Consider the following 26,981-nt stretch of genomic DNA (forward strand, 5'->3'; position numbering starts at 1 on the left):
TTAAGAAGTCAAGTGAAAACGCGCTATTATGTACAATATTCACTTTTGCATAATATGTATCTAAGTCAATTTCTGCAAATGAGTGAGAGTAAATCAATTTATCATCAAAGTAATAAGACGTCCCATTAGTAGTTGAAGGAAATTTGAAGTATGTGATCTTGAGGAGTATTGTTAGATGGAGGCATCTCATCATCACCACCCCTGATATTACGTCCAAATGGAAGATCAATTTGAGGCATTTTTTGTAAGATTTAACAGTCAATTTTATCGCAAATTTCTCCTTCCTCTAATTTGCTGTTGTCGGAATTTGGCCCCCTTGCATATCCTATCATGTAATAACACCACTGATTTAATCATATATGTACAGATTTTTACATCCGAAGATGCCTACTGAAGAAGGGCATTGAATGTATATTTTCCATCGAAAAATATCATTAAATAATCATCAAAAGCTGTTGTACAATCCAACTAGAACACAAACATTCTATATTTATTTCATACCAATTTCGAAAAGTGAGACATTTTGAGAAGGAACTTGTGGAATCAGTAGACGGACTCAGTTGCAAGTTTGGCTCTGGATGACTGTCTGCTTGCCTAATATTTTGGGTCCTAGTGTCATCCAGGAGTTTTTCCGCAAGTTCTGCCTAAAGATAGAATAGATTCAGATTCTCTCAGGTCTGAGGGTTCGGATCTTTAGACCTAAATAATCTGGGAAATTTGGGATCCCGATACGAAATTAAAATTCGACAGATACTCATCTCAAATTTTAGATGCCTTTTAACTGAAGTTTAAATTGAAATAAAATTGGATCAAAATTACAAGGGTTCCTTGAAAAGTACGTGCAAAGTATGTGAGACGACAGTACGGGCACGTATCGAGGTTATGTTTAGTTATTAGCATCTTTTGGAGGAGCACACACCAACTTCCAGCTAGATCTTTCTATTTCTTTCTTTTTGGCATTTGTTTGAATCGAAAAGTGGAGGGATTTTCAAAAAATAGAGGAAAAATAATTTTGTGTCTTGATTACAATTTACTCTATGAAAGACAAAACGCCTCATGAGACTAAAAAGAAGCTTGATAAACATTATCCGGGCTCTGCACCTTCGATTAGAGGAGTTTATAAGTCGTTTCAAAATTTCCAGAGTGGGCATATGGGTACGAGTGTCTGAACGTTCTGGACGCCTTGTTGAGGTTACTACTCAAGAAATCATAGGTAAAATCCGCGATATGTTGATGGATGACAGCAGAGTGTAGGTCCAAGAGATTGCTAGTCCTGTGGACATCTCGAGTTATAACTCTATTTCCATTCATTTTGCAACCACAACTGCTTAAGTTTGAGGTGGTGCATTGTCGTGATAGAAACATACTGGCTTGTAGGCCAATCCTTGGCATTCTCCTTGCAGCTCGGGTTTCTAACGGTCCAATAACGATGAATAATATGCACCTGTAATAGTTTTACCCTTTTTCAGACCCACTCGAGGATTATTCCGTGCGAATCCAAAATACAGTTGCCATAATCTTTCCCGCCAATTTCTCTATTCAAACGAATGTCAAAGAGAAAGAAATTGACTGATCTAGCTTAAAGTTGGTGTATGTACTTTCAAAAGATACTAATAAGTAATCATAACATCGATACGTGCCAGTAGTGCCTTCTCTCGGACTTTGCACGGACTTTTCAAACGACCCTCGGTAGGTTATATTTTGACTGATTACTGATGCCCAAACAATAAATAACCGAATGTTATTACTTTTACAACATACCTACTAGTTATTATTAAAATTATTCTTATAATAATATGGGATACACCTTTATTGTGTCTCGCAACCTCTCATAAAAAACAACCACAACATATTAATGACTAAAATCAGTCGGTGGTTGCTCAATTCCTCCTACTATAGAATTATTATTTAATAACAGTGGATAGCTGTGCACAACATAAAGAAACAAAAAAAAAACGGCCGAACTAAAAAACGCTAGTGATTAGCACCACGGCTTTTAACTACCAAGTAAACCCTCAAAGTTATTAACTATCTTTCATGAGTACACGTCGTATTTATTACGTTATCCTTCGATTTTCTCTCCTTAAGAATAAAATTATATTGAAAATAAAAAATCACATTCTGGTTGTAACTAAAAAAAAGTATCGCACGCATTCCATGTCATAAATTAGACAACTATACCAACAGTTATAATTGTAATAACAGTTATACATTTACTCAAATCAAGAAGTAGATTGATTTACTTACAACAATGTCTAAATACGTCATATTATAAAATTATAAATAAATCATTTTTTTTTCAATTGTTAATTAATTCATTACAAAATAATCAAACGAATAATGGCTGTCGAGGGTGCAGAAGGGGAAATTAAATATGAAAATCTTCGGTTTCTTGATATAAAGTCGGCTCTGACTTACTTAAACCCTGTAAAGAAAATAGAAAAAGAAAAATCATAGATAAAACGTGAAAATACATAGGTATTTGGGAAAAGTATGAATAATGATGAAAATCTAATGTAGAATAGGCTTGTTAAAAGAAAAATAAACATGGTAACCCTGACAATTTGAAGAATGTCTTGGAAGAGAGAAAGAATAATGCTCATGACATTTCATTAGATCAGCTACAATCCCTTGTGACAAAAGAGGAAGGATATAAACAATGTCATTTGCTAGTTTTACTCCGATGTCCATCCCCAATTCTACTCTGAGTACAACAAGGACAATAACTCCTCAGAGTTACGCTCCGTCTTTTATGAGCACACACACACACATTCAATCAGGTTTTGAATATAATTGAATACATTTAGAAAAGAATGTTCACAACTCAGGAATTAAATAATAATGACAACTGCTAAGCAAAAGAAAATTCCTTCTTTATACTACCAATTACAAATTACCGGGCTAGCTAAAAAACACACTGGATTTACATAATTATATATGAATCAATGAATACTTTATACATGAAACGCTCAGTCTTTTTCTCCGTTCTTTTTTATGACGAACTAAATCATTTTTTTTTCTATTTCTTACCCTTACTAAAATATTTATAAAATGAAAGAGGGAATTGAATGAAAATAATCGTGTAATTGGTTGTTTAAAACTTCGTGTGGTCGCTTTTAAGTAGCGATGGGATGATTAAAAAAAAAGAAATCACGATGGGGATCCTTTAACAAAAATTCAAATATACAATTGGATATTTAATAATTTTGATTTAAAAAAATTTTAAATCTTATGGCTATTGTCAAAAATTAAATTTTTTGGAAAAAAAAAGTCAAAAATTAAATTTTTGGAAAAAAAAATCAAAAATTGAATTTCCAACCAAATATTTCTAAAATATATAATTAATTTTTTGGGGGGAAGAATTAGAAAATGGAAATTAAAAATAATTAAAAAAAAAAAAAAAACATGCAAATATAAAATTAAAAAAAAAAAAATCGAATATTAAATTTCTGGTTCAAAGCAAAAAATCATTTATCTTGGAGTAAGGTAATTTGTTTTTCACATATCAAGGACCCAGTTTTATATCCTATGATACACTTCCGACCACGGATTGTGCAGTTGAACTGCTGAGACCCAATGCAAGTTAAATTCCGGAACTACTGCTTCCTTGAGCATCAAGGACCCTTACAATATGTAAAAATACACCCCAACCGGTTCTTTTATCCTCAGAGAGGTGGAAAAATTTAACCGGTATCGTACCCAACAGTTTCCCTATACAACCCCTGCGTCGGAGTGTATTAAAACATATTAGAAGGGGTCCTTGATCCTTAAAAATGCAACAACGGTGAAATTTAAACTGAATTGGGTCCCAGAACTTCACCTGTACTGTCTGAGGACCGGAGTTTACTTTTGGATATTAAAAGGGTTCTTGGATTCCCAGAGAAGTGCCGTTGGTGGAGTTTAAACTGCCTTGAGGCCTCGGGACTTCAGTGTACAACATGAGTCCCTGGGTGTATTCAAATTTGTTAGAAGGGGTCCTTAATGCTTAAAATCGAATCAGCGGTTGAATTTAGATTAATTTGGACCCAAATGCAACGACGGTGAAATTTAAACTGAATTGGGTCCCAGAATTACCTGTACTGTCTGAGGACCGGAGTTTACTTTTGTATATTAAAAGGGTTCTTGGATTCTAAGAGAAGTGCCGTTGGTGGAGTTTAAACTGCCTTGAGGCCTCGGAACTTCAGTGTAGAACATGAGGCCCTGGGTGTATTCAAATTTATTAGAAGGGGTCTTTAATGCTTAAAATCACATCAGCGGTTGAATTTAGGTTAAGTTGGACCCATCACTTCATCTGTACAAGCTGAGGTGTATTTTTTGGATGAGCCTCAAGGAAGCGGCTTTGGTGGATTTTTTTATATTTTTCAACAGTTTTATTCCTCTTGCAATGAAATTGCCTTTGAAATTACTTTCAATCCTGTTGCTTATAATGATAATATACACCACGACTTTACCACGCAACGAAGCATATTACTCCAGCGATTTTATGAGTAACATTTTAACCCCAATCATTTTACAGGACCTCATTACACTTATAACTCTCTAATAGTTCTATAACTCTTCGTCATTCATGAGTAGACAAACATGTTATTACTTAATCTTAATATGTTTCTCTTCAAAAATAAGGCTAACAGCCTTAGAATATATATAAAAAAACACTCTTCAAATTACCAAATAGAAAATAATCTCGCACGCACTATGTTTATATTTTAGACAACTCTGTAGTTAACCTTTTAGAGGTCATTTCTTACTCATTATTTACTATTGTCACATAAATGCACAAGTGGGCAAATTATGTACGTTAATACGAGAGAGTTTTGACAAAACTATTCGAGGAATTTATAGAGAAACATACAAATCCAAGGACCTAAAGTGATATTAAGGCGGATAGTATTTTTGTTTGTTATTGAATTATTGGTAAAGGGAATGCAGCCAAATGTACAGTTGTATGTTAAGGAGGAAGGATCGCTTGAACGTGCATGGGAATAGGGAAAGCATTAAAAAAAAAAAAAAAAAAAGAGTTTCTACTAGAAGTTCAAAAATCTAAAGAAATTATAAATATATTCTTTTTTTTGGCAAGACACTTTCTAAATATGTCATGACAAGGATTGCTAATTTCAGATGTTAAGTTCTACTGTTTGTTTTTGTTTCGTAACATTTTTACCTTGATTGTAAGGGATTAAGATATGATTATTTGCGTGGCGGAGGCTCAGGGCTTGTGGTTCCTAATCTAGTAGACATATTTCCTAAGGTAGTCCTTAGATTTTCCACATGTTCCAAAAGCTCTCGACTCAGCTCTTGCGTCTCATTCTTCAGCCTTTCTTCAACTGAGCCTATAACGAAATATTTTTGTTTTGTTTTGGGTCAGTGTGTATAAAGTGTGGGGTTTGACATAGATATGGATAACGAAATGGGATGTGGGGGGCGAGTAATGAGTAGAACCGCTCAAGAGATATTTGGGTTGTTTGTTAGTCAGTTATCGTCAGGTCAAATGTTATTAAAAAAAATAATACTGCAAAAATAAGTTACCTGTTCGTGGGTATGGGTCATTATTAAAAATATCTTCATCACGGAGATCTTCGTGAAGGGTTGCATCCTCATCTACCAACGTTTCAGCACAGGAATGCATAGAATCAACAACAGAGTCGGCAAGGGTTTCATCATCTTGCTCATAGGAAGGACGGGACTGTACTAAAGTTTGATCGAGAGAAGATTGAACAGTGTGGAACACTTCCGTGTTTGTAGCGGAGGATTGTAGATCTGTAGAAGGGATTTCTACTGTGCCTGTTTGAGCATCTTTCTTCGCTGTCTTTCCTCGAGAGCGAATTGGAGTTGGTGGTGCAGGCAATGGGCGGGATTGTATTCTTTCGACAACGTGTTCTCCCTAAAATTGGTTAAAGTTTGAATGGTGTGATAAAAAAGCAGGGGAAAATAATTTCAAGCTTGTATGCAATCAGTAAAGAAATAGTGAAGTGAAATGCCTATTTCTATCCAAAAGATCAGAAAGGAAAGAAGGATGAGAGGCCTGAAAGACTGTTGTAGTAGGTCATGCGAGATTAGAGGAAGGCATGGATGCAGTTAGTTGCTTTCATTCCAAGCCTAAGAGACACCAACCTGACAAGAATTGAGAGGTGTGGCGAATGTTTCATCAGGGGTTTGAATTTCATCATAAATATCTGACTGATGGGGTGAACTAATTTCTTGGTAGAGTATACGCCGTTTTCTAGGAGTTGGCATAGGAGGGAATACAGTGGATTTCTCTAAAGAATGATTGGTTGATTTGTTTACTTCTGAGTAGGCATGATAAGGCCGAGTAGATTGTTGCTTAGGATTCTTTTAATTAAAAATACAGGAATTTTAAAAATTCGGGATTGACAGGAAATCAAGTTCATGCATTATCAGTTATGATTGGTCCAGGTACCTAGATATAATACTTACATATGTGGGCTCAACTCTAGGGGATTCATCGCTCTAAAAAAATAGATATATCATATCAAATCTTTTTCCTTTCTTTTTTAGTTCATGCTCGAATTTTATGAAACATGAGAAAGGACGGGGAGAGGTCTGGGAGGATTTGCCACATGCATGGGGTCACACATTTTATGCCTTACCTGGAGACAGGCCCCATTTGTAAACTTGTCAATGGTTGTAGGATTGGGACTTTTTGAGCCCACCTATAGTACATAAAAATCTCATTAGGATTTCTGCATAAAGAGTTCTAGGTATGTAAAAAGCTCTTTTTTTTTTTTGCTAAGGGTATGATATCCCATCAAAATAGATATCAAATCATGTCTCATAAAATTCGAAATTAATTTCCTTTTACTATAAAACCGGGTAGTCCATTGAAATCTAAACACTTTGAATTTTAAACTTCAAGAAGATATAATTTTATAAATTTACAATAGAATTTCAACAAAATTAATTCTTTAAATAAATTTGTATCTGAGATCTCTTAATAATTAATGCAGCCGTCCTTAGCGGTAATGATGACTTCCAGGCGGAAAGCCTGGCACTCGCTACAGATGTAGCTCACTGCCATGGGTTACCAATGCTACATGAGAGTGGCTTCGATAACCTTGTTGTTTGGACGACGTACACTGCAAGCCTTCTCCTCAACATTCCCCCAATAGGTGTAGTCCATGGGGTTAGTATCAGGGATATAGGGGGGGGGGGAGTGCAAAATTGTTTGGGCCGGAAAGGAACGTTGTTGACCATCCATTCATGTGTCTTTTGCCTTTTTGAGGCTGGAAATCTATATTTCCATCAGGATAGTTTGCCTGCACCAACGGGAAAAGACAGTCACATAGTCGGACCCTGTGAGCTTGTACCCGACTGGGAACCACACTAGATGCTCTGCCTTTTTGGTCAGAGACCACAAAGGCCAAGGCCATGGCGGAGGCAGGGTTTAATGTGGTACTAAGTGTCCTCATTGATTCATCAATGTCGCTAAGGCTTAAGTAACTGTCATTCTGCCGTTAGATCGTCGGTGGAGGAGTGCAGGTAGGGAAATTGGCCGATTACGTTCAAGTGTCATTTTCTCTACTTGTAAAAAAGCTAGAGAGCTCAAATTTGTTTTGTTTGGTAACTAATTGCTTTAATATATCAAAATATGAATTAATCTCAATAACTCAATATTCATTAATTATTGAATAAGTAAGTGTTCAGATTTTAATCCACCACCCCGTAGACCTGGAGCTGCATGAGACCCACCTTATATTCATGCAATGGCATCCATCGTGGCACACTTTCTGGAAACGGTAAGCAAATGTCATTTTTGGATATTGGTGATGGAGTCGATACACTTGGTTTTTTAGACTGCTGATGAGGAACAATTTTGTTCAAGGAAGGATAATTATTCAAGGGGTTCAAAAACATGAAATTATACTCAATTAATAAAAAAAAAATGATATCCGCCAAAATACACTTTTTCAAATAATAAATAAATTAACTTGAAAAGACAAATTTTTTGGTAGTAATGGAAATTAAAGGATGGTCTATTTTCTTTCTTTACCTCCACTGAGTCTTGACTTAGTCGATTTTTCTTATTCTTCATTTTGGATCTTCCTAAGGCTCGTGGCGGAGTACCCCTATAATGATCCACTAATTGGGAGTCCTCGTTTTCTGTTTGATGCATATCAGATTCTTCTAAAAATGTATTCTGAGTAGTTGGTGTCTTTGTTGTTGCAGACGCAACTGGGAGAAAAGGAAGAATAGGTGAGGGGGACTCAATTAGATCATCTTTAAATTTATCTGGAATTCGATCAATGTTGAAAAGATCGGATTCCCTATATCTTTCTTGCTCTTGTGCTGCTGCTTTTTCTTCTTCAGCGGATATGATCTCATAGCCAAAGTCTTGTTCCCGTGTCATGGATTCTGCTGGTGTGCTAGATTCGTATCTTAGCATTTCGTCATCCGTTATTCCTGAGTGATCATAGGGTGAATCATCTACTTGATTGTACTGATTTTCTTGAGCATCTTGAGGAGTTTCAGCTTTAGTTGCTTTGTTCTTTTTGTTCTTCCTTGATGGAGCAATGATCTTCAAAATCCCCTTGGTTGAAGGGAATGGAATAGGAGGTAACTTTATATTTCCTGGAAGTGGGAAATCACTTAAGTTATTGATCTTTGATAGTTCATGAATGGTTTTGGATTGCTGAATGGCTTGACGTTCCAGGAGTCGACTCTGATCCTCCACTTTACTTCTTACGATGCATGGACGAACAAGGGACTCAGGAAATAGGGTCTTATAGACATAGTCCTTGATTTCCTGCTTTGTTTTTGGAACTTCTACCCCTGATATATTCCCTGTTGATCTGTAACTTTAATTTGAATCACATTCTTATGACGAAGGGCATGCAAAACGAGCTTTGTATACTTACTTTTTCTTTGGTGATCCGTCGTTCCAGAGTCCTGGAATGGGGAGTTCATTGATACCATGGATTTCAGCTAATTGAGAAGGAGTTTTGGACCTTGTGAGTTCACTTCTATTCTTTTGAATATCAGGATCTTCCACTTTGGTGCGGACGAGAGTAGGCTCTTTGAGAGATTTAGGAAGGGTTTCATACATGTTGTCCCGCAGCTCATGGAAGGAACGAGTTGATCTGGGAGGAGCAATGGGATGTCCTAATTTAGATTCGTCAGTTGAGCTCAACCACGCCTCAATACGACTTGGAACTGGGATTTCAGAGAATGAATGAATTTGGGATAGCTCGGCTGGACTCTTAGTTTCAACAAGGGCTTGTCTCTTTTTAATTTCCTCGTCGTTTTCTTCAACAAGGGATCGAACCAGAACCTCTTGTTTCAATGATTTTGGTAGAGATGCATAAAGGTCAATATGTTTTTCCTCTCTGAGAGTTATATGAATTCATGGATTAAAATGCTGTTTTTTATGGCTTATGTAAATCTTACTGTAAATCCTCTGTTCTATTTTCATTCTTTGAAATTCTTCCTTTGACAAAGTTTTCGATAGCTTCAGGAACTGGGAAATCCGAGATACCGTGCAACTGAGATAGTTCATGTACACTCGTACTCTCAGTGAGTTGCTTGCGTTTGTAAGACACCTCTGGATCCTGGACACTACTACTTACTAACAATTCTGTTTTCATAGAGCTGGGTATGCTATCCTTTAATTTTTCGATGGGGCTTGTAGGACGACTAATGAAGAAAAAAAAAATGAAATATCAGTGATGACCTAGGAAAAAATGTGAAACATACCTAGATTCCATTCCATTAATTTGTATCCTAGATTGATCAACAGATTTTGACCTTCGATTCTGAATAAATCGCTCTACATTACTTGGGATAGGAAAGTCAGATATGGAATTGAGTGTGGCAAGTTCAGAAACGGATTTCGTCTTTACAAGTTCTCGTCTCTCTTTTAGAACCTCTGGCTTTTCAATTCGAGAACGTACACGAAGTTCTTGTGCCGTTAGTGATTTAGGTAGAGCCGAGTAAAGACTTTTACGACTCAAGGAGATGCTGCTAAGTGACATTCTTTTCAAAGAAGATCCTTCTGTTTCTCTATTCTCAGTCATGGATATGAGACGCTCAACAGCATAGGGTATTGGGAAGTCAGAGAGACCATGGATCTGAGATAATTCACCAACACTCTTACTTTGAATTAAACGCCTTCCTTCCATTTGAACGGAAGGATCCTGGTATAAAGATTTGACGAGGAGTTCAGTCCTGAGGGATTGAGGTATGGATTCATACATTCTCTCATGTAGATTTTTTGCCGATTGACTTCTTTGTCTACACAGGAAAAACATTCCATTTAGTCATTCAGGAACAAATTATTAGCTCTTACTTTTCTCTAAATTTTTTTCTTCTTTCAACTGGCCGGGGTTTCCGTCCAACGGCATACTCAATCCGTGTAGGCAAAGGGAAATCCGAGATACCATGGATTTGGGAAAGCTCCTTGACACTCTTTGACTTGAGCAAGTCCGCATTTTCTTTTTGGACTTGTGGATCTTCCACACAGGAACGCACCAAAACTTCGGTCTTTAAAGAATCAGGAATTTGTTCGTAAAGGGTCTTATTCTTTTCTTCCTCTCCTTTATGTACATCATCATTGCTATTTAAAAAAAAAAAACATTGTTATAAATACCTAGATAAGAAATCTATCAAGGCAGTTAAGTCAACTTACTCCTGATCTTTTCTTTTGAGAAACTGGATATTTGGGATGGGAATGTCATCCAAACCATGGATTTCAGATAATTCCTTGACAGTCTTCTTTTTAACTAATTCAGATCGTTCTTTTTGAATTTCCGGTGTTTCAACCCTTGCGCGAACCAACATTTCTGTTTTCAACGAGTCTGGCATTTTCTCATACATTGTCTTATGATCTTCGTCCACATCCTTCTTGCTGTGCTGGCTATACATTAGAGAAAGTTATTAGTAATTTTAGTAAAAAAAAATTACTTCTGAGCAGTCTCTAATTATTCGTTAGTCCACTAAATACTATCTGATAATTGTCTTCCCCATTCTATTATCACTTATTCCGCAAATTTGTACGTTCAGGGGTACGCTTAACCCAGTCTGCTAATGTTAATCACTAACCAAATTATTTCAATGCAAAAGTATTTCAAATCACCGTCAGAACACCAAGAGGCTCCCTACAACAGATAAATTATGAACAACAGATAAACCAGCTACCCCTCCCCCACCCCAACACGGAAAAAAAGTTAAATATTATTCGAAAATGAAACCTCTTAGAGGGCCAGCCATCCCCATCCCCGCCCCCCTCCCCAAGTGTTTTTTAAAGCTTTCCTTATAAAGTCATTGAAACTTCTTTTCACATGACCTCGTGGATTTTGTTCTTTTAGAACGACATAAGCGAGAACAAGCGTTTCTAAGTATATTTGTTTGATAATTAGATTTTGGTGAGACCATTAAGAACAAACTCAAAGTTTACCCGATTCACAACCTTTTGAAATTAATTAACATCACTTTAAAATTGAAACTTCTAAATTTCTTTAAAAAAAAGAGAATGTTGTTAAAAAAAAGTCTTTTTCACATGGGTGTTAATGTCCCAAAACGCTTTTTGAAGACTCAAACTTTCCAACCATAATTTTTTTTATAAATATGACACAAAATCAATTTAACAGATCAGTTAGTACACAAACTAAAATACAAATGTAGAAGAAGTGTACCTTTTTTGTGACATTGCACCTTTTATATGACTTTAAAACTCTGCTTTATAAACTTAAAAGGTTATATAATCATTGTTGTAAGTATAAAAAACCTTTAATGATCACGACATTTACGAGTTTTTTTTATTACTTTGAAAATAGATTGACGAAATTTGCATTCATGTGTGAAAAAGTAACTTAAGCCAGATTTTTATTTTTTTAGTGATGAAAAGATGCTTTCACATTCGATTAGTTTTGCTAAATTTTGATTTACTCATTCTCAAAAATTAACAACCCCTCTAATCTTAAACCATAGGCTCAAATTAAAAAAGAAAGTAGATCTGTAAGCAAGTAAGAAGTAATTATCGGATTAGCGTTCCTACTATTTTGCTGTTCCGCTACTTATTAATGAACAAATTTTTTCTAGTCCACTAATTAGCAGATTAACGATTAATAGAAGTTATTAGCGGAATGACCAAAACTTATAAAATGAATAAATAAAAGCAAAATTCCTAATTTTCGAAGTCGTCCTTTCGTTTGGTCAAAAAGCTAGGAACAAGTTTTTAGATTATAATTCCGATTCAGAGTAATATTTCGAAATGAATTAACTATATCAATGAAAATATATCATTCTACCATTTAAAAAATACTTTATTTATTAAGTTATCTTGCGAAAGAGTTCCTACAAAATGTGTCTAATTATAGAAAAATCCGTTATAATTGAGGGGTCTTATTTGGAAGTTAATATTTTTTTCTTCCTAAAACTAAACTTAAATAGATTAACCATAAATAAAGAAATTTCGATTTTAATTGATTTTTTCAGTCTAACTTTTAATTTTCTTTTAGAATATTTGATAAATATGTAATGTTGGGCTGCAAAAAAATGCCTTGAAATTTAGTAGAGATTTTGTGGCAACTGTATAAAGGATAACAAAATATATATTATGCATCTTTTGAATGCTGAGTTGTTTTTATCAATTGGAGCTACCTAAAATTTTTCACTTATATAGTTATTTCATTTCAAAATATGGCTCTAAATCCAAATTTAAATAATACATGGGCTGAAAAGTCTCTGTGTTCACGCATAGATGGCGTTATTTTTAAATTCACTTCCTTTTCAGTTAGGTTATACCTTCAAAAGACATCTATCTAAATTCTATGACAGTCTGTTTTTGAGTTTGTGAGTTGGCTTGCTAAGTGTGGCTCTACAGGTTCAAAAAACAATTTTGTTTTTTAATTTTATACTGATTCTTGATGGGAAAACTACCATTGAAAGAAAGCAATGTTGGGTAAAGTTGTCCAGGAACTCCACATCATAAAGTAAACACAAACAAAAAACAAAATATGTGCACGAAAGTTCGGCACTTTTCTACCCAATTTTTATAAAAATGTTATTTAAAAAAAAAAAAAAAAGAGTTTTTGGGCCAAACTCACTGCAATAAAAAATTGTAAGGGTAATTTTGCGCGTTCTATGGCTTAAATAGCAATGATGTATGTGGACAATTGAAATTTTTTCTAAAAAATTTTAAATTAAAAATTTAGTTTTGGATTTTATTGGGAAAAATTTTTTAGTTGAAATTTAGTTTTTGAATTTTTTACTTGAATAATAGAGGAATTTTGAAATTTTTTTCCGAAAAATTTAATTTTTCGAATATATTTTTTTGAAAAAATGCCAAAAATAAGTTTTTTGGGGAAAATGTTTGAAAAATTAAATTTTGAATAATTTAATTATATGGAAAAAAATTTGAAAAATTAAATTTTTTGGAAAAAAAATTCAAAAACAAAAGTGAAATTTTAAAATTTGTATGAAAATTTCAAATTTCTACATTAAAATAACAAAAAATTAAATTGGAAGAAAAAATAAAAATCCTCAGCTGTTCAAATAAAAAATTGAAAAACTAAATTTCAATTTGAAATATTAAATTTTTTGAAAAAAAATATTTAAAAATAAAATTAAATTTTATATGTTAAATTTTGTGGCAAAAATTCCATAATTGAGTGTGTGTGGGGGGGGGGTACATCCCCTTCAGCCAACTGGTTTGCAGACCAGTGTTGATAGTGTAATAAAAAAAATGTGGAATTCTTACTCGTTGCAATCGTCCTTCCGTTTCGTCAAAAAGCTAGGAATGGGAATATCGTCAAAGCCATGTATCTCACTCAATTCTGCTGGGGTTCTACTTCTTACAAGTTCCTGTCTTTCCTTAAGAACTTCCGGATCCTCTTCAATTTTAGAACGGACTAAAACCTCTGTTTTTAAACTATTAGGAAGGCTTTCATAAAGGTTTTCTTTCTTAAATTTTCTCGGAGGAGCAATAGGTTCATCATCATTCTCGCCATACTCTCTAAATGTGAAAATTAAAGTTTTTATTTGGCTATATTTCATGGACTGGTAGACTTACTTCTTTTTAAACATATTTTCAACATTCGTAGGGATGGGGAAGTCAGAGAGAGAAGAGATTTGACTCAATTCATTTGGTGTCTTTGAGCGAGTCAATTCTTGCCTTTCTTTCAAAAGATCGGGATCTTCATTCCTTGTTCGAACCAAAACCTCGGACTTTAATGACTCTGGCATTGCATCCATAAAGTTTTCTCTTAAGCTTTTTGCTGGGGTTTCAGGTCGTGACTCGGAGGTTTTACTAAGTAAGTAAAAAAATGCAATGTTAAATAGAACGTATTTAACTGTTTATATACAGAGTAGAGCAGGAAAACGCGGACTCGAGAGATGGATTTAGAAATCCGTTAATAATTTTATACTTTCAAAAATAGGGCGGGAAAAAAATAATGTCAACAAAATATGTAGACAAAGTTTTTGCAAAACTTTTTTTTTTACTCAATATGGTCACTTTCATTATCAACCACAGCCTTTACACAAGGCTAAGGATATGCAGGAGTTGATGATAAACTCCTCTGACAAATTGTCCAAAGCAGCCACTATGGAGGACTTATGTGAGTTCACATTTCGATGTACGGACTTTGTTGCTTTCCCTCTCCAAGGTGTCCCATACAGAAAAGTCCATTGGGTTCAAATCTGGTGAGGAAGAGGCCCATATATCTCTGAACATGAAATGAGCCAATTTATATACGCAGAGAAGTTTTGGCACTTGGAGGAAGTGTGAGAGGGGCACCGTCTTGAGTCCACACGTAGATACCGTGCGGTTAGTTGGTCTTCAACCATGGCAAGATGGTTTACCTAAGCACCTTATAGTAGCCTTCCTTGCCAATTTTCTATCCAGCCATAAAAAAAAAGGAAAATGCATCTTCTTTCCATCAGTGGCTACAACGTCGAGGAGTATTGTTTGTGCCGAATATTTGGTGTGGTGAACCCCTTGGACCTCTTCTTTTATTTCCGCAAGGCAGCGGTAATTACGGTGGTTATAGAATTGATCAACTGGTAAAATCTTCTTTTCCCAGAAATTTTTCACAATTGACCCATCTGCTTTGATCCATATGAGGATTTTCTTGCACCTCTTGAGCCTCCTGGCTTTTATTCCCTCTATCAGAAGGTGGCGTGGAGTTCTTGTGAGAGAAACAAATACCAAGTTAGGACTTTTTAGCCCTCCTGATGGTCCTAGGAGCCACAAAGAAGACGTTGGTAGGGGATTCATCGACTAAGTGGATCCTTCTTTTTATTCTTCTCCAAACTTAACAAGAACGTCGTATCCCTCTTATAATTATGCTGTTCCATTCGCAACATCCTAGAGAGGTTTACTATTGCTTTTTTTTCATTTTGGCCCACTTAAAAACCCGGCTCCCAGAACACTTAACAATTTTTGTAATCTTCATTACATCAACTCCAGCATCTAGGAGATCTAAGAATGGTTGCCTTTTTCCTTGTTACTCGCTCATGATGATAAAATGACTAAATGATTAGTGTAGTTTGTTTATGTAAAATGGAGGGCAAAAATGGAGTATTAAAAAATAATCACTAAACCTTTCAGTAGTAATGAGAAAATAAACAATAATTAACAGTCCACGTTTTGCTACCCTACCCTGTATGTATTACATCCCTTATCTCGATGTCTCTACTTACTTTGGGTCTGTTTTCATTAGATTGACAATTTTGTCAGGGATCGGAAAGTCCGACACTCCATGGATCTTGCCCAGTTCGGCGACAGAGTTTTGTTCTATCAATTTTTTATGCTCTTGCACTACCTCATCATCCTCGACCTTGACAGAGACCAAAACTTCGGACTTGAGGGATTGAGGTAAGGAATTATAGAGCTCCTTGGGATTAGTCAAGCAACTCCAACTCTTGCTAAAGATCGTCAACAAAAAATATTGATTAATTAAAATATAAATTGGAAGGGGGGAGATGGGTACAGTTGCAATATAGCCTTTCAAGAATATCAAAAAAGGGTTTCTCAAAGTATCACATTCTAGAATCTAGGTTTTTATTTTTTGTCAACAAATGATCAAGTAATTTCCTTTTAGAAATCATAAGTATCATTAGATTAGAAAGTGACTTTACAAGCCAGATTTTGTGGCAGGATCAAACAGATCAACTAAAGATATTACGGCCACAAAATTTACATTGCAATTGCAGATTCCCAACTTTTTTGCGATATTTAATTATAATTTTTTTTTTAAATGACGTCAGTGTGTCATTGTTTTTGCTGTATCTTTAAATTTTTGATTACTTTTCCATCAGTTTATAAGAAAAATCAGCCATCAAAGAGGAATTTGAACGTTCAGCCCAAAGGGGCGAGTTGCAACAAGTATTAGCATTTGTTATTTATCTTTGTTCTTTTGTTAGTTTACATTTCACAGTAAAACGTTTCTTAGTCAAGGCTGTGAGAGTGAATTTCATTGCTTTATAATATAAAACTTAATTTACCATTATCTGCTATAAACTATTGCAAGTTAATAATTAAACACCTTAAAGTATCTACATAGCTAATTATTTATCAAAAAATATTATTTTTTTTGAAGTTCATAGTTTCTTACACAAACTCAATTTTTTGACCTATTGTCATCGTGTTGCGCTATAGAAACAGTTGCATCATTTGATGAGTCGTATTAAAATACGGGTTTAGGTACTTTTGCCTTAAACTATTTCACATTTTGTCTCGAGGATATTTCGCTTTAATATACAAACATTTTTTTTTTTTTTTGGGTGAAATTGACGTTCCTTTTGAACTTTTTATTCAACAAATGCAACTATAAAACGCATTAAACAGTTGTTTTCTGTTGGAAAAAAGAATGTAATAATGCTCAAAAATTTCAATGCAAAATGATAATTCCATTACTTTCGTAATATCAACAACCATTTAATCCGTTTTGTAGTAAAATAAATTTGATATTTTGATTAAAAATTCAAATGACGACGTATTAAGGCGAAATATCCTTGTGACAAAATGGCTGTTAGGAAAAATATTCTGAAGGGAAATGGTTTTATGCGAAAGTACCAGGGAATTCAAACACAATTCATAATTTTTTATATTTTGCGTGTCCAAATCAAACTAGAGCTATAGGTAATTTTAACCGCAAATATTTTACAGCATATATTTCCTTATTTTATATATTACCGCATAACATATTCGCCGCCTTTTATATTATAGATTCAAATTCAAAAAGGTGCCACTACTCAATGCGTCCTTTCGAAATAGACTCATGATCCGTGACTCTTTCGTCATTTATCGTAAAGTTTCTTACATTTTTATAAGCTTCAAACTAAGATTATGTATATGAAAAAAGTGCCACTAGTCAATGAGTGTTTTGAAATATACTCATGATTCCGGATCCGTGACTTTTTACTCCTTATATACAATTACCCTTCTTTATTTCTTTGCTTTTTCATTTCTTTCTTCATCTGATATATAGCTCAGATATACTGGTAAAAAGTTAGGTAGCTTTCGAAGCATAAAAAAAAAAAAAAGGCGGCAAATATGTCGAAAATTTTCGCACCGATCACGCTCCGTTTCGGCCTACTTAAAGCTAATTACTGTGTGCTTTTACCTTCTTTTCTTCGCCATATCCTTTTGTTTTGTTGATTTTAGATTCCTTCTGCCAGGTCGAACAAACCCCTCAATTTTTTCGGGCAGAGGGAAATCAGAGAAACCACTTATGCGACTCAATTCAGCTGGTGTTTTAGATCTCACCGCTTCTCTCCTTTCTTCTAAAACCTCGGGATCATCTTCCACTTTGGATCGAACCAAAACTTCCTTCTTCAGTCCCTCTGGCAAGTTTTCATACGTCATGAGTCCAATTACTGTTTTGTTCCGAGCTCTTTTTTCGGGACGAGGAGTTGCCGTTGAGTCCTTCTCTTTGAAAATATTTTCAAGTGCAGAAGGAACTGGGAATTCAGAGAGAGAGCCGATTTGAGCTAATTGTTTAGGCTTCATGCTCTCCACCATTTTTTGACGCTTCTTTGTCAATTCCTGATCGTTTTCCACAGATTTCACGAGAAGCTCCGTTTTCAAGGATCTAGGTAAATTGTTGTACATTTCCTCGAGATTCATGGGCTTGGAGCTGGATTATAATATGTTAGGGGAATGAAATGAAGACTCAAATACACTTTAATCACGTACCTCTTTTCGACCCCCTCCTTAACTTCCTTCTCAGATTTGCTACTATTTCCAGAAAATATGTTCTGTAAAGCCGTGGGAACAGGCAAATCTGCAACTGAAGTAATTTTGGATAGCTCAGCGGGTGATGTGTTCTCTATCAAAGCTCGTCTTCGTATAATCTCTTCCTGATTGGGATCCACTTTTACACCTGTAAGAAGCTGTGTTTCTCTCCAGGATCTAGGGATTGTACCACTCCAGCTGCGAGTTAAACTTTTACTTCGAACAGACACAGATGAAGAAGATCTTCTTCCATCATTTTTACGTGTTACTGATGATGATCTTGATCTAGGTTTAAAGATGTTTTCAATCCTTGTAGGAACTGGGAAATCACTGAGACTTCGAAATTTTGATAATTCTCCAGGTGTATTATTCTGAACAAGGTCCTGTCTGGTCTTAAGCGTAGCCTCATCAGTGATCTCTCTTACATTTGTGATTAATTTGGTCTCACGAAGAGAAGAAGGGATTATAGTTTCCATTTTAAATGGTTCTTTGGGTTTATTAAGACTAGTTGAACTTTGACTGTAATGGAAATGTATAATTTGAATATCTGTAATTAATACAAAAATAAAGTGATTTACTTTTTATTTTTAGTATCCTCTGGTCCATGTGGTGGGGGATGAAATAGATTTGCGAGTCTAGAAGGAACTGGAAAGTCCGTGATTGAATGTAATTGTGCCAATTCAGCTGGTGTTTTATTTTTGACGAGCTCCTGCCTTTCAGCCATCATTTCTGGATCTCCATTTTCCTTAACAGCAGTAATAAGTTGTGTCTCTCTCCAGGATCTTGGTAAAGTTTGATACATTTTTCCTCCTTTGGCTGGTGGGTGATTCTCTGAAAAACTAATAAAGAGATTTGAAATACCAGTTCACAGAAAACATTTACGAGGGTGGTTTGAAAAGTGTCTTACTTCAATGTGAAGATACAAAACTCGTGAATAAATCCTAGTCATATCTATCTACCATTTGTTGACAGTTAATCTCCAAAGTCTCAACCAATTGGACGAGCAGTTGTTATGTGTTAACAGTCGTTTTTGTGAGTTGATGTGTGTGTCCTTGCGAAAATGGACAAAATCGAGGTTTCAGCTGTTATTAAATATATGTTGTCCAAAATGGATGACATTTTGGTGAGTAACTGTATGCAGATGCTAGATAGGTGTGACTAGCTGTTTCAGCCATTTTGAACAACAAATATTTACTAATAGTTCGATACATGATTTTTGTGCATTTGCACAAAAACAATCACATCAACTTACTCAAACGACTGTTACATAAGAACGCCACGTCCAAAATGGCTGAAACTTTGGTGGCGGGAAACATTTCAATCCACCATCATTTTTAAAAGATCATTCTTACCCGTTTTCCTTTGGCTTTTTCTCTGGTTCTTCCTCTTTGGGAGGCTTTTCAGGCTTGTTTTCCCCACCTCCAAATTTAGGTAAAGGAATATCCAAGGGGTGTTTCATTTTAGCCAATTCAGATGGAGTATTATGTTTGACCAGGAGTGCTCGAGCCTTTTGAACATCAAGTTTTTCAACACGAGCACGAGCTACCAGAGGTTGTTGAAAGGACTTGTGCAAATTGGAGTTCATGTAGCCTTCTTTCAACTCATGTGGAGATGGGAGTCGGGCACTACGGATCTTGGAGTTGAAATTACCAACACTTTTTTGAAGACCTGCTTTGAAATTACGTCTTTCTCGGGATTTCCTATTTAGATGGATAGAAGGAGGATGTACAAACGTAGATATGGGGGTCAGTGGTTGGGGTTAGAAGGAGAAAACGTTGAACGACCACAACGTACAAAAGACAGTTTTCAAGAGGATAATTCCAGACAAAGTAAATATAGAACATCGAAAATGCAAAAACAAAGTGATTTGAGGGCATGACTTTTGGTGATGCTGATTTAATTGTTTTTATTAATGGCTCTGCCCTACAAGCTCCTTTTTTATCCAATTTCCAAGATATCTGTTGTTTGCGGTTTTGTTACAACAACAAACCATGTGGACGTTAATTGATGGTGTCACGAATGTGAATATTATTTATAAAACTGTGAATATAACATATTAAGACAGCTCTTTCTATGACACTAAATTTAACAGTAACCTATGTCATTTAACAGAACGTCTGAGCCAGTATTGATCATATTTATTTAATGTTTTGTTTGATTACTCCACCGCCATTTCCAAATAAGTAGATTTCGGACTAGTTTAGCCAAATTTGGCAGCATCTGGTACAATTTTTTTTTCCGTAGGGACTAGATTTTTTGATAAAATTGTAAAGTACCGTAGACTCCTGGGCAGAAGTAAAATAGATTTTAGGAGAGGGGATTCTTGACTCAAAAGCATCAAGTGGAGAGTTGTAGGAGTCTCCTTAATTATCTTCTCAAATATCATGACTACCAGATGAATTCCGTTTTCTGGTAAAGAATTGACGCAATATATAGCTACTTCATGAATAAATATCTAAACTTCATTATCGATATATATATGGCAGTTTTTTTGTACAAATTAAATGAACCTATGTTTCATATAATATATTTTAAGAATTGGGGTATTTCCTGATTGTGTGTTCTGTAATGGGTTCCCATATTTGAAAGGTTGTGAGCCACTTCATTAGATGGTACTGCAATTTTGTTTATCAATTAGATATGCATAGAGTCTTTTTCCGTCTTTTTGAGCCTTTATAATTTCCATGATGGTTTGAAGTCACAATACAATAAAAAAAACCTTGTAGTTACTATTGCATCTGAATCAATGATCAAACTTAAAATGTTCCTAAAATGTACTTACAAATATGGGAACTTAAAAATATATATATAGGTAATTCCTTGCAATTTCATCATGTCCTAAGATCTGTTTGTTTTTGCATTTTTTTTTTGTTTCGAAATATCCTCATAAATTTTTTTAAACGTTCCACGTTTTCTTTTTTGACCTGAGTCACCGGTGGATCTACCTACCTTTTCTTCTTGGAGGGATTATCATCCTCATCCTCTACTGCAATATAACCAAGGTCTTCCATGGCTTGTTCATCCAAAATATAACCATTTTGTGGAGTAAAATCTATCTCTTCCTCCTCTTCCAAACGTGAGTGGTGGGAATTGTGATTCCCACCCGGGTTTGAAAAGGCAGCGAAATCATCCTGTACCTTTGATGATACGCTAAGGAAAAAAAAAAGGATTAGGGATATTTTTGTACTTTTTGGATCAAATCCAAAAGCCTTCGACGATACCTTGCCGCCATGTCAGTTTTTGTGCCCGTAATCGATTCTTCTTTTGTTAATGCACTGGTTTCAAGTATCTGTGGTTGATCCTTGGGCTTTACGTCTTTTTCGGCGCGACTATTTCCATGAATCACTTTCTTGTTGATGGGGGCATTCAAACATTGACTGATTTGGTTGAGCAAGGTGGAGTTTTGTGTTGAAGGTAATGAAAATGGGGAAAAGAAAGAAAGAAATAATTGGCAAATGCATAGAAAAACATCACATAATAATTAGTATTAACTGGACAAAAGGAAAGTTCTTGCAATAAGGGAACATAGAACTTTTACCTGAATTCCACTTTTACTTATCTCTCCTTGAATCAAGGATAGATTCATATGACTTTCTAATATTAAAACACCTTTCAAATCAAACGTCAAACACTGGTTTACAAATATATTCAATGCTCACTCACTCTTGAAGTATTGCACAGGCCTTATAAATGAACAATAATATTATTTATTCCTCAAAAATCACTTTGTTCCCTCAATTAACACATATTTTCTTGAAATTTCATTAGAAAAACCTTTTATATCAAGTGTATATATAAAAATTAAGAACACTAGAAATCCGCTTACCCTGAATTAGATTGAACTTTAAATATTTTCCTTTTGGAGTACAACACAGGACATTTTTTGTGTGTTTTCCATGTCTGCGGAGTGCCTTATTTGTGTGTGTGTGTGTTTGTATTTAGGTGTTTTTATTTACCAGCTGCAGGACTGGAAATTGTCCAAAATAATTATTTGCTTTTCCCCCCATCCCTTCAAAAAAAATTTTTACTCTCTCCCTCTGCCTCTTTGTGAGTTTGTCGTTCTGTATATTTGTATCGATACTTATTATTTCAAGGATTGCCAAAAAAAAATGACAATTAAATATAATTTTAATTTTTGTAAGGAATTAAAAAATGTCGCAAGTTTCACCAACCTATCTAGTAATGGTCTGCATTTGCAGAAAACATGATGGAATAGTGTTTTTTAAAAATTGAGTCTGGATTACTATTCTAATTGACCCTTTGCTTGCCTCACAGATCCCTTTTAAACGAGGCAAAATTAGTCCTCACAATAAAATAATAATAAATTGACGGATTTGATGGTTGAAAGGAGGCATATGGGGGCGAATCTAAGTTTTTACAATTAATTGAAGATTCTTAACTATAGCAACAACTCTTGGGTATCTTAATGCATACCAGAAATTTGAATTATAAGCATATAATTAACACAAATATGTCTATTAAATATTGTGTATATGAACAGGGTGCACCGAAAGGATTTTTTTCAAACACAATTTTCTCTTCAATCAGATTAAAAAGATAAAACCAGATTCTGAAAGCTTCATGAATTTCGTACTTATTTGTTTAATAAAATAACCTTCAGCCAAAATTGTAGTCTCTACATGTGGCATAAAGCTTTTGTATCTGGGCCCCTTGGCAAATCATTGAACTTCTTCTTAATCTGATTGATAAATTCCTCTTTAGTGTTGAAGGGGGATTGGTTGGTTGATTGGTCATTCGATCGTGCCCTACACAAATAATTATATCATGTTCAGATCCGGCATGTTTGGAGCCTAGAATTCCAGCTATATGGAGTCGTCAAAATGTCTTTGAACCATTTGACCTCAGTCTGCATTGCTGTTGCCTCAAAAAACCCCTTTAGAGGCCTCAAATTTCCTCCTAACCTTACGAACCAACGTCTCACTGAGTCCCAGAGTACAAGTAATTGTTATGTTGTCGCAGCCGGTGCCAAGGAGGACTCCCTGCCTTTTCCAAATATTTGCAACTACAAATTCGTCAATTGATTCCATTTTTTTATAGCTTGTGTAAGTTTGAACAAGCTATCTATAAAAAAAAAAAAAATCTGCATCCTGAGTGTCTGTATTTGCTCAAGACAGCGGACCAAATGGCAGCATAAATGACTAGCCCATAATAGGATTTCATTATAAAGGATAAACTCTAATGTTTTTTTGGAAATATAGTGAGAGGACCGTGCGTTGGCCGTCGAAAAAAAGTATAGCCAAATAATAGTCGGAGGCGTCAAAAGGAGTTTTGGATGGAGGGGCTGCAGCCCCCCTAAATTAACAAAATTCTGCTTTTTTATAGAAAATTTAATTTGTCAATTTTTCTCTCCAAAAATTTTCTCTTCATAGTTATAATTTTTTTCCCTTTTTTACAGCTGGTGTAAGTTTGAACAAGCTATCTATCAAAAAAAAAAAAAAATCTGCTTCTTGAGTGTCTATATTTGCTCAAGAGAGCGAACCAAAGTGGCAGCATAAATAACTAGCCCACCCTGTATATACTAAGTAAAAAAACAACATAAATTGGAAATTATTTGCTTGATTTTTGTTCAAGATTGTTTTTATGTTGACGCACCACAAATGTAAGTGCTTTTCTGCTCAACAAGCAACTATTGACTTCCATGTAAACTGTCATGCCAATTTGATTATAAATATTTTGGCATCTAGTTCTATTTGCTTTCAAAATAAAAACAAATAGCTTTTCCCCCCTGGTGTGAAATTATGTAAATGAAATGTAATATTGAGCAACAACACACTTTCACAATGGCAATTAATCTATTTGGCAGATTCCCTCTCATTAGTAGTGAACATAAGTAGCGACTGAATATAAAAAAATCTTGAATTTAAGTCAAGAAAATGCCCAATGGAAATACTATAGACCAATATTTAAAGGACATACATTGGTCAATTAAAGGGGCTTTGGATTTAAATTTTTGGCACGAGTTGAAATATTCTATTTTTTAGGGTGGGCGGGGGGTGTGCAGGCGGGCTTGTTTTTAGAAAATTATAATTTTATTGGAAAAAATTTCAAAAATCCATGGCTAATCTAAAAAAATTAAATTTTTAGGATTTTTTTGTAGAAAAATCCACACTTGTTTCCAAAAAAGTAATTTTTTTGGGCATAAACTCTAAAATCCCAAGCTGTTCTCAAAAAAAATATTCAAAAATAACAATGTAAATATATAATTTTTTGAAATAAAAATTCAAATATAAAATTTTTTGAAGAAAAATTTGATAAATGTATAGTTATTAAAAGAAAGTTAAATTTTTGGGGAAAAAATTTGAAAAAGGATATTAAATTTTCTAGTAAAAATATCCAAAAGTTCTAACTGTATTTTAAAATTAATTAAGGCTCGATATGATCCTTTCAAATAAATTAGATAAATATTAGTGATAGGACTATTCCAAAATAAAATACTGATGCCGATTACAATGCAATTCTTGAAAAAGTTACCAATGCTCATTCTGATACTTTAATATTTTAACTAATAGTTAAGAAATACCATTTTTTCATCAGGGGTTTCCACAGAATTGTTTAGGGTGGGCGGGGCCTTGTTATTCAATTTTTTTTGGAAAAAAATCGAAAATTATAATTTTATAGGAAAAAATTTCAAAAATCCATGGCTTTTTTGTAGAAAAATCCACACTTGTTTCCAAAAAAGTAATTTTTTTGGGCATAAACTCTAAAATCCCAAGCTGTTCTCAAAAAAAATATTCAAAAATAACAATGTAAATATATAATTTTTTGAAATAAAAATTCAAATATAAAATTTTTTGAAGAAAAATTTGATAAATGTATAGTTATTAAAAGAAAGTTAAATTTTTGGGAAAAAAATTTGAAAAAGGATATTAAATTTTCTAGTAAAAAGGAAAAATTCCTTAATTTAGGGGGTCTTCTATAAATAAAAATTGGAATAGCAAATGAAGCATTATTTAGCCGATACCGATTCCAGAAAAAACAGCCCGATTCTCCAATTCTGTTTAATCACTAATAAATATATCATTATTTGATTGTAATGATGAATTTGGAATAATTTAAATGCTATATAAGTAACTTTATACGACCAAAAGGAATAATTCGTTAATGTAAATAAATAAAAATTATTCAAAGAATTAAAATTCAATCCCTATTAAATTTTGTGTTTTGTTATAAAAAAATGTGAATATGACACATTGTAAAAAATAAGTTATTGCATAATATTTAATGCTATACTTTTGATAATATAACAACATATTTATCAAAAAAAAGCATGTATTATCAGTAGAGGGCGTTGTAAGTATATGATTTTCTTTAGTGACTAAAAGTGAGTCCAAACAAGGATTGTAAATTGGATTGTGCCAGTGATTATTTTGGACGTAGGACTGCGGTCCAGTCCGGTCCCACCCAGTACAATCCCATTTGTTGGTCCTTACAGAAGGTAAAATCGATCCCACGGAATGTCAATGAGGGTGTAGCGGGATTTCATTATAAAGGATAAACTCTAATGTTTTCTTGGAAATATAGTGAGAGGAACGTGCGTTGGCCGTCAAAAAAAGTATAGCCAAATAATATCAGAGGCGTACAAAGGAGTTTTGGATGGAGGGGGCTGCAGCCCCCCTAAATTAACAAAATGCTGCTTTTTTATAGAAAATTTAATTTGTCAATTTTGCTCTCCAAAATTTTTCTCTTCATAGCTATAAATTTTTTCAAAAATTTGATATTATCAATTGAATTTTTCAAATTTTGTAAGAATAACTGTTGCTTTTTGATATTTCTTTTTTTTTATATAGTTTTTTGAAAATTCCTATTCATTATTGAGAAAAATTTAATATTAAATTATTTTTTTTGTAGACAACTGTGGATTTTTGAAATTTTTAATAAAAAATTTTAATAGAAAAGTTTAAATTTTCTATTAAAATGTCAAATTTGTGATTTGAAAAATTTACTTTTTCAAATTTGATCGAAAAAGTATTAATTTTTTTTTTTTTTTTTTTACATTGGAAAACCATGGCATATATAAAACTGCGGACGCCCCTGATAGTTCACAGAACGTTTGACAAAATTAAACTTATTGCAATTCAGCTCATGTAAATCAGTTCATTGCTATTATTTTCTAATACAAAAAAAAAAAATCAGTTTTTTTTTTAATTAATTGACATTAGAAAAATTATTTGAGCACAAATAACTCCATAGCTAGTTGTAATGGACCGCTAAATTTTTTACCATCAGATTTGTTCTTGTACTGGAATTTTTAACCAGTTCAATTTGTTTAAATTGGGTAATTGGAATTTCTGAAAAACCAACATTTTTAAGGTCTTTCTGGAATTGCCAATTTATAATTACCCTAATCTATGGATCATCCACAGCTATTAAATTTGATATTTTGCCAATAAATTGATGCATATTTTTGTAAAAAATAACTATTTCTCTAAAACCTCTGAATGAAAAGTTGTTAAGGGATAAATGAACAAAAATCAACGTGGTAACCCTGACAATTTGAAGAATTTTTGGGGGAGAGAATGAATAATGCTCATGACGTTTCATTAGATCAGCTACAATCCACTGTGATAAGAGAGGAAGGAGAAAAGGATATAAACAATGTCATTTGCTAGAATTACTTCGATATTCATCCCCAATTTTAATCAGAGTACAATAAGGACTTACAATTAATTATAACTCTCCATCAAATCTTCAGTGTTAGGCTCCCTCTTTTATGAACACATGCATATTTTCAATCAGGTTTTGAATATAATTAAATGAAGCTGACTACTCA

General features: G+C 34.1%; 1 protein-coding gene across 1 annotated transcript in view; it reads right to left on the bottom strand.

Annotated features, from left to right (window-relative positions):
- Window positions 1–2,187: 2,187 nt before the first annotated feature.
- Window positions 2,188–26,981, bottom strand: part of LOC121126266 (uncharacterized) — a 31,409-nt gene continuing 6,615 nt past the window's right edge. The window contains exons 4-23 of the mRNA XM_071891610.1: window positions 21,412–21,567; window positions 21,140–21,340; window positions 19,543–19,890; window positions 18,769–19,029; window positions 18,152–18,709; window positions 17,580–18,092; window positions 15,655–15,879; window positions 14,024–14,260; window positions 13,712–13,966; window positions 10,640–10,867; window positions 10,301–10,567; window positions 9,709–10,245; window positions 9,403–9,648; window positions 8,874–9,341; window positions 8,009–8,807; window positions 7,708–7,812; window positions 6,609–6,671; window positions 5,527–5,881; window positions 5,162–5,330; window positions 2,188–2,425 (exon numbers count right to left, since the gene is read on the bottom strand). Of these exons, the coding sequence (XP_071747711.1) occupies window positions 5,188–5,330; window positions 5,527–5,881; window positions 6,609–6,671; window positions 7,708–7,812; window positions 8,009–8,807; window positions 8,874–9,341; window positions 9,403–9,648; window positions 9,709–10,245; window positions 10,301–10,567; window positions 10,640–10,867; window positions 13,712–13,966; window positions 14,024–14,260; window positions 15,655–15,879; window positions 17,580–18,092; window positions 18,152–18,709; window positions 18,769–19,029; window positions 19,543–19,890; window positions 21,140–21,340; window positions 21,412–21,567 (5,965 nt within the window). The 3' untranslated portion in view covers window positions 2,188–2,425; window positions 5,162–5,187. The remainder of the gene's footprint in view (window positions 2,426–5,161; window positions 5,331–5,526; window positions 5,882–6,608; window positions 6,672–7,707; window positions 7,813–8,008; window positions 8,808–8,873; window positions 9,342–9,402; window positions 9,649–9,708; window positions 10,246–10,300; window positions 10,568–10,639; window positions 10,868–13,711; window positions 13,967–14,023; window positions 14,261–15,654; window positions 15,880–17,579; window positions 18,093–18,151; window positions 18,710–18,768; window positions 19,030–19,542; window positions 19,891–21,139; window positions 21,341–21,411; window positions 21,568–26,981) is intronic.

Source organism: Lepeophtheirus salmonis, chromosome 11 (assembly GCF_016086655.4).
Source record: "Lepeophtheirus salmonis chromosome 11, UVic_Lsal_1.4, whole genome shotgun sequence".
Classification (NCBI taxonomy): Eukaryota; Metazoa; Arthropoda; class Copepoda; order Siphonostomatoida; family Caligidae; genus Lepeophtheirus; species Lepeophtheirus salmonis.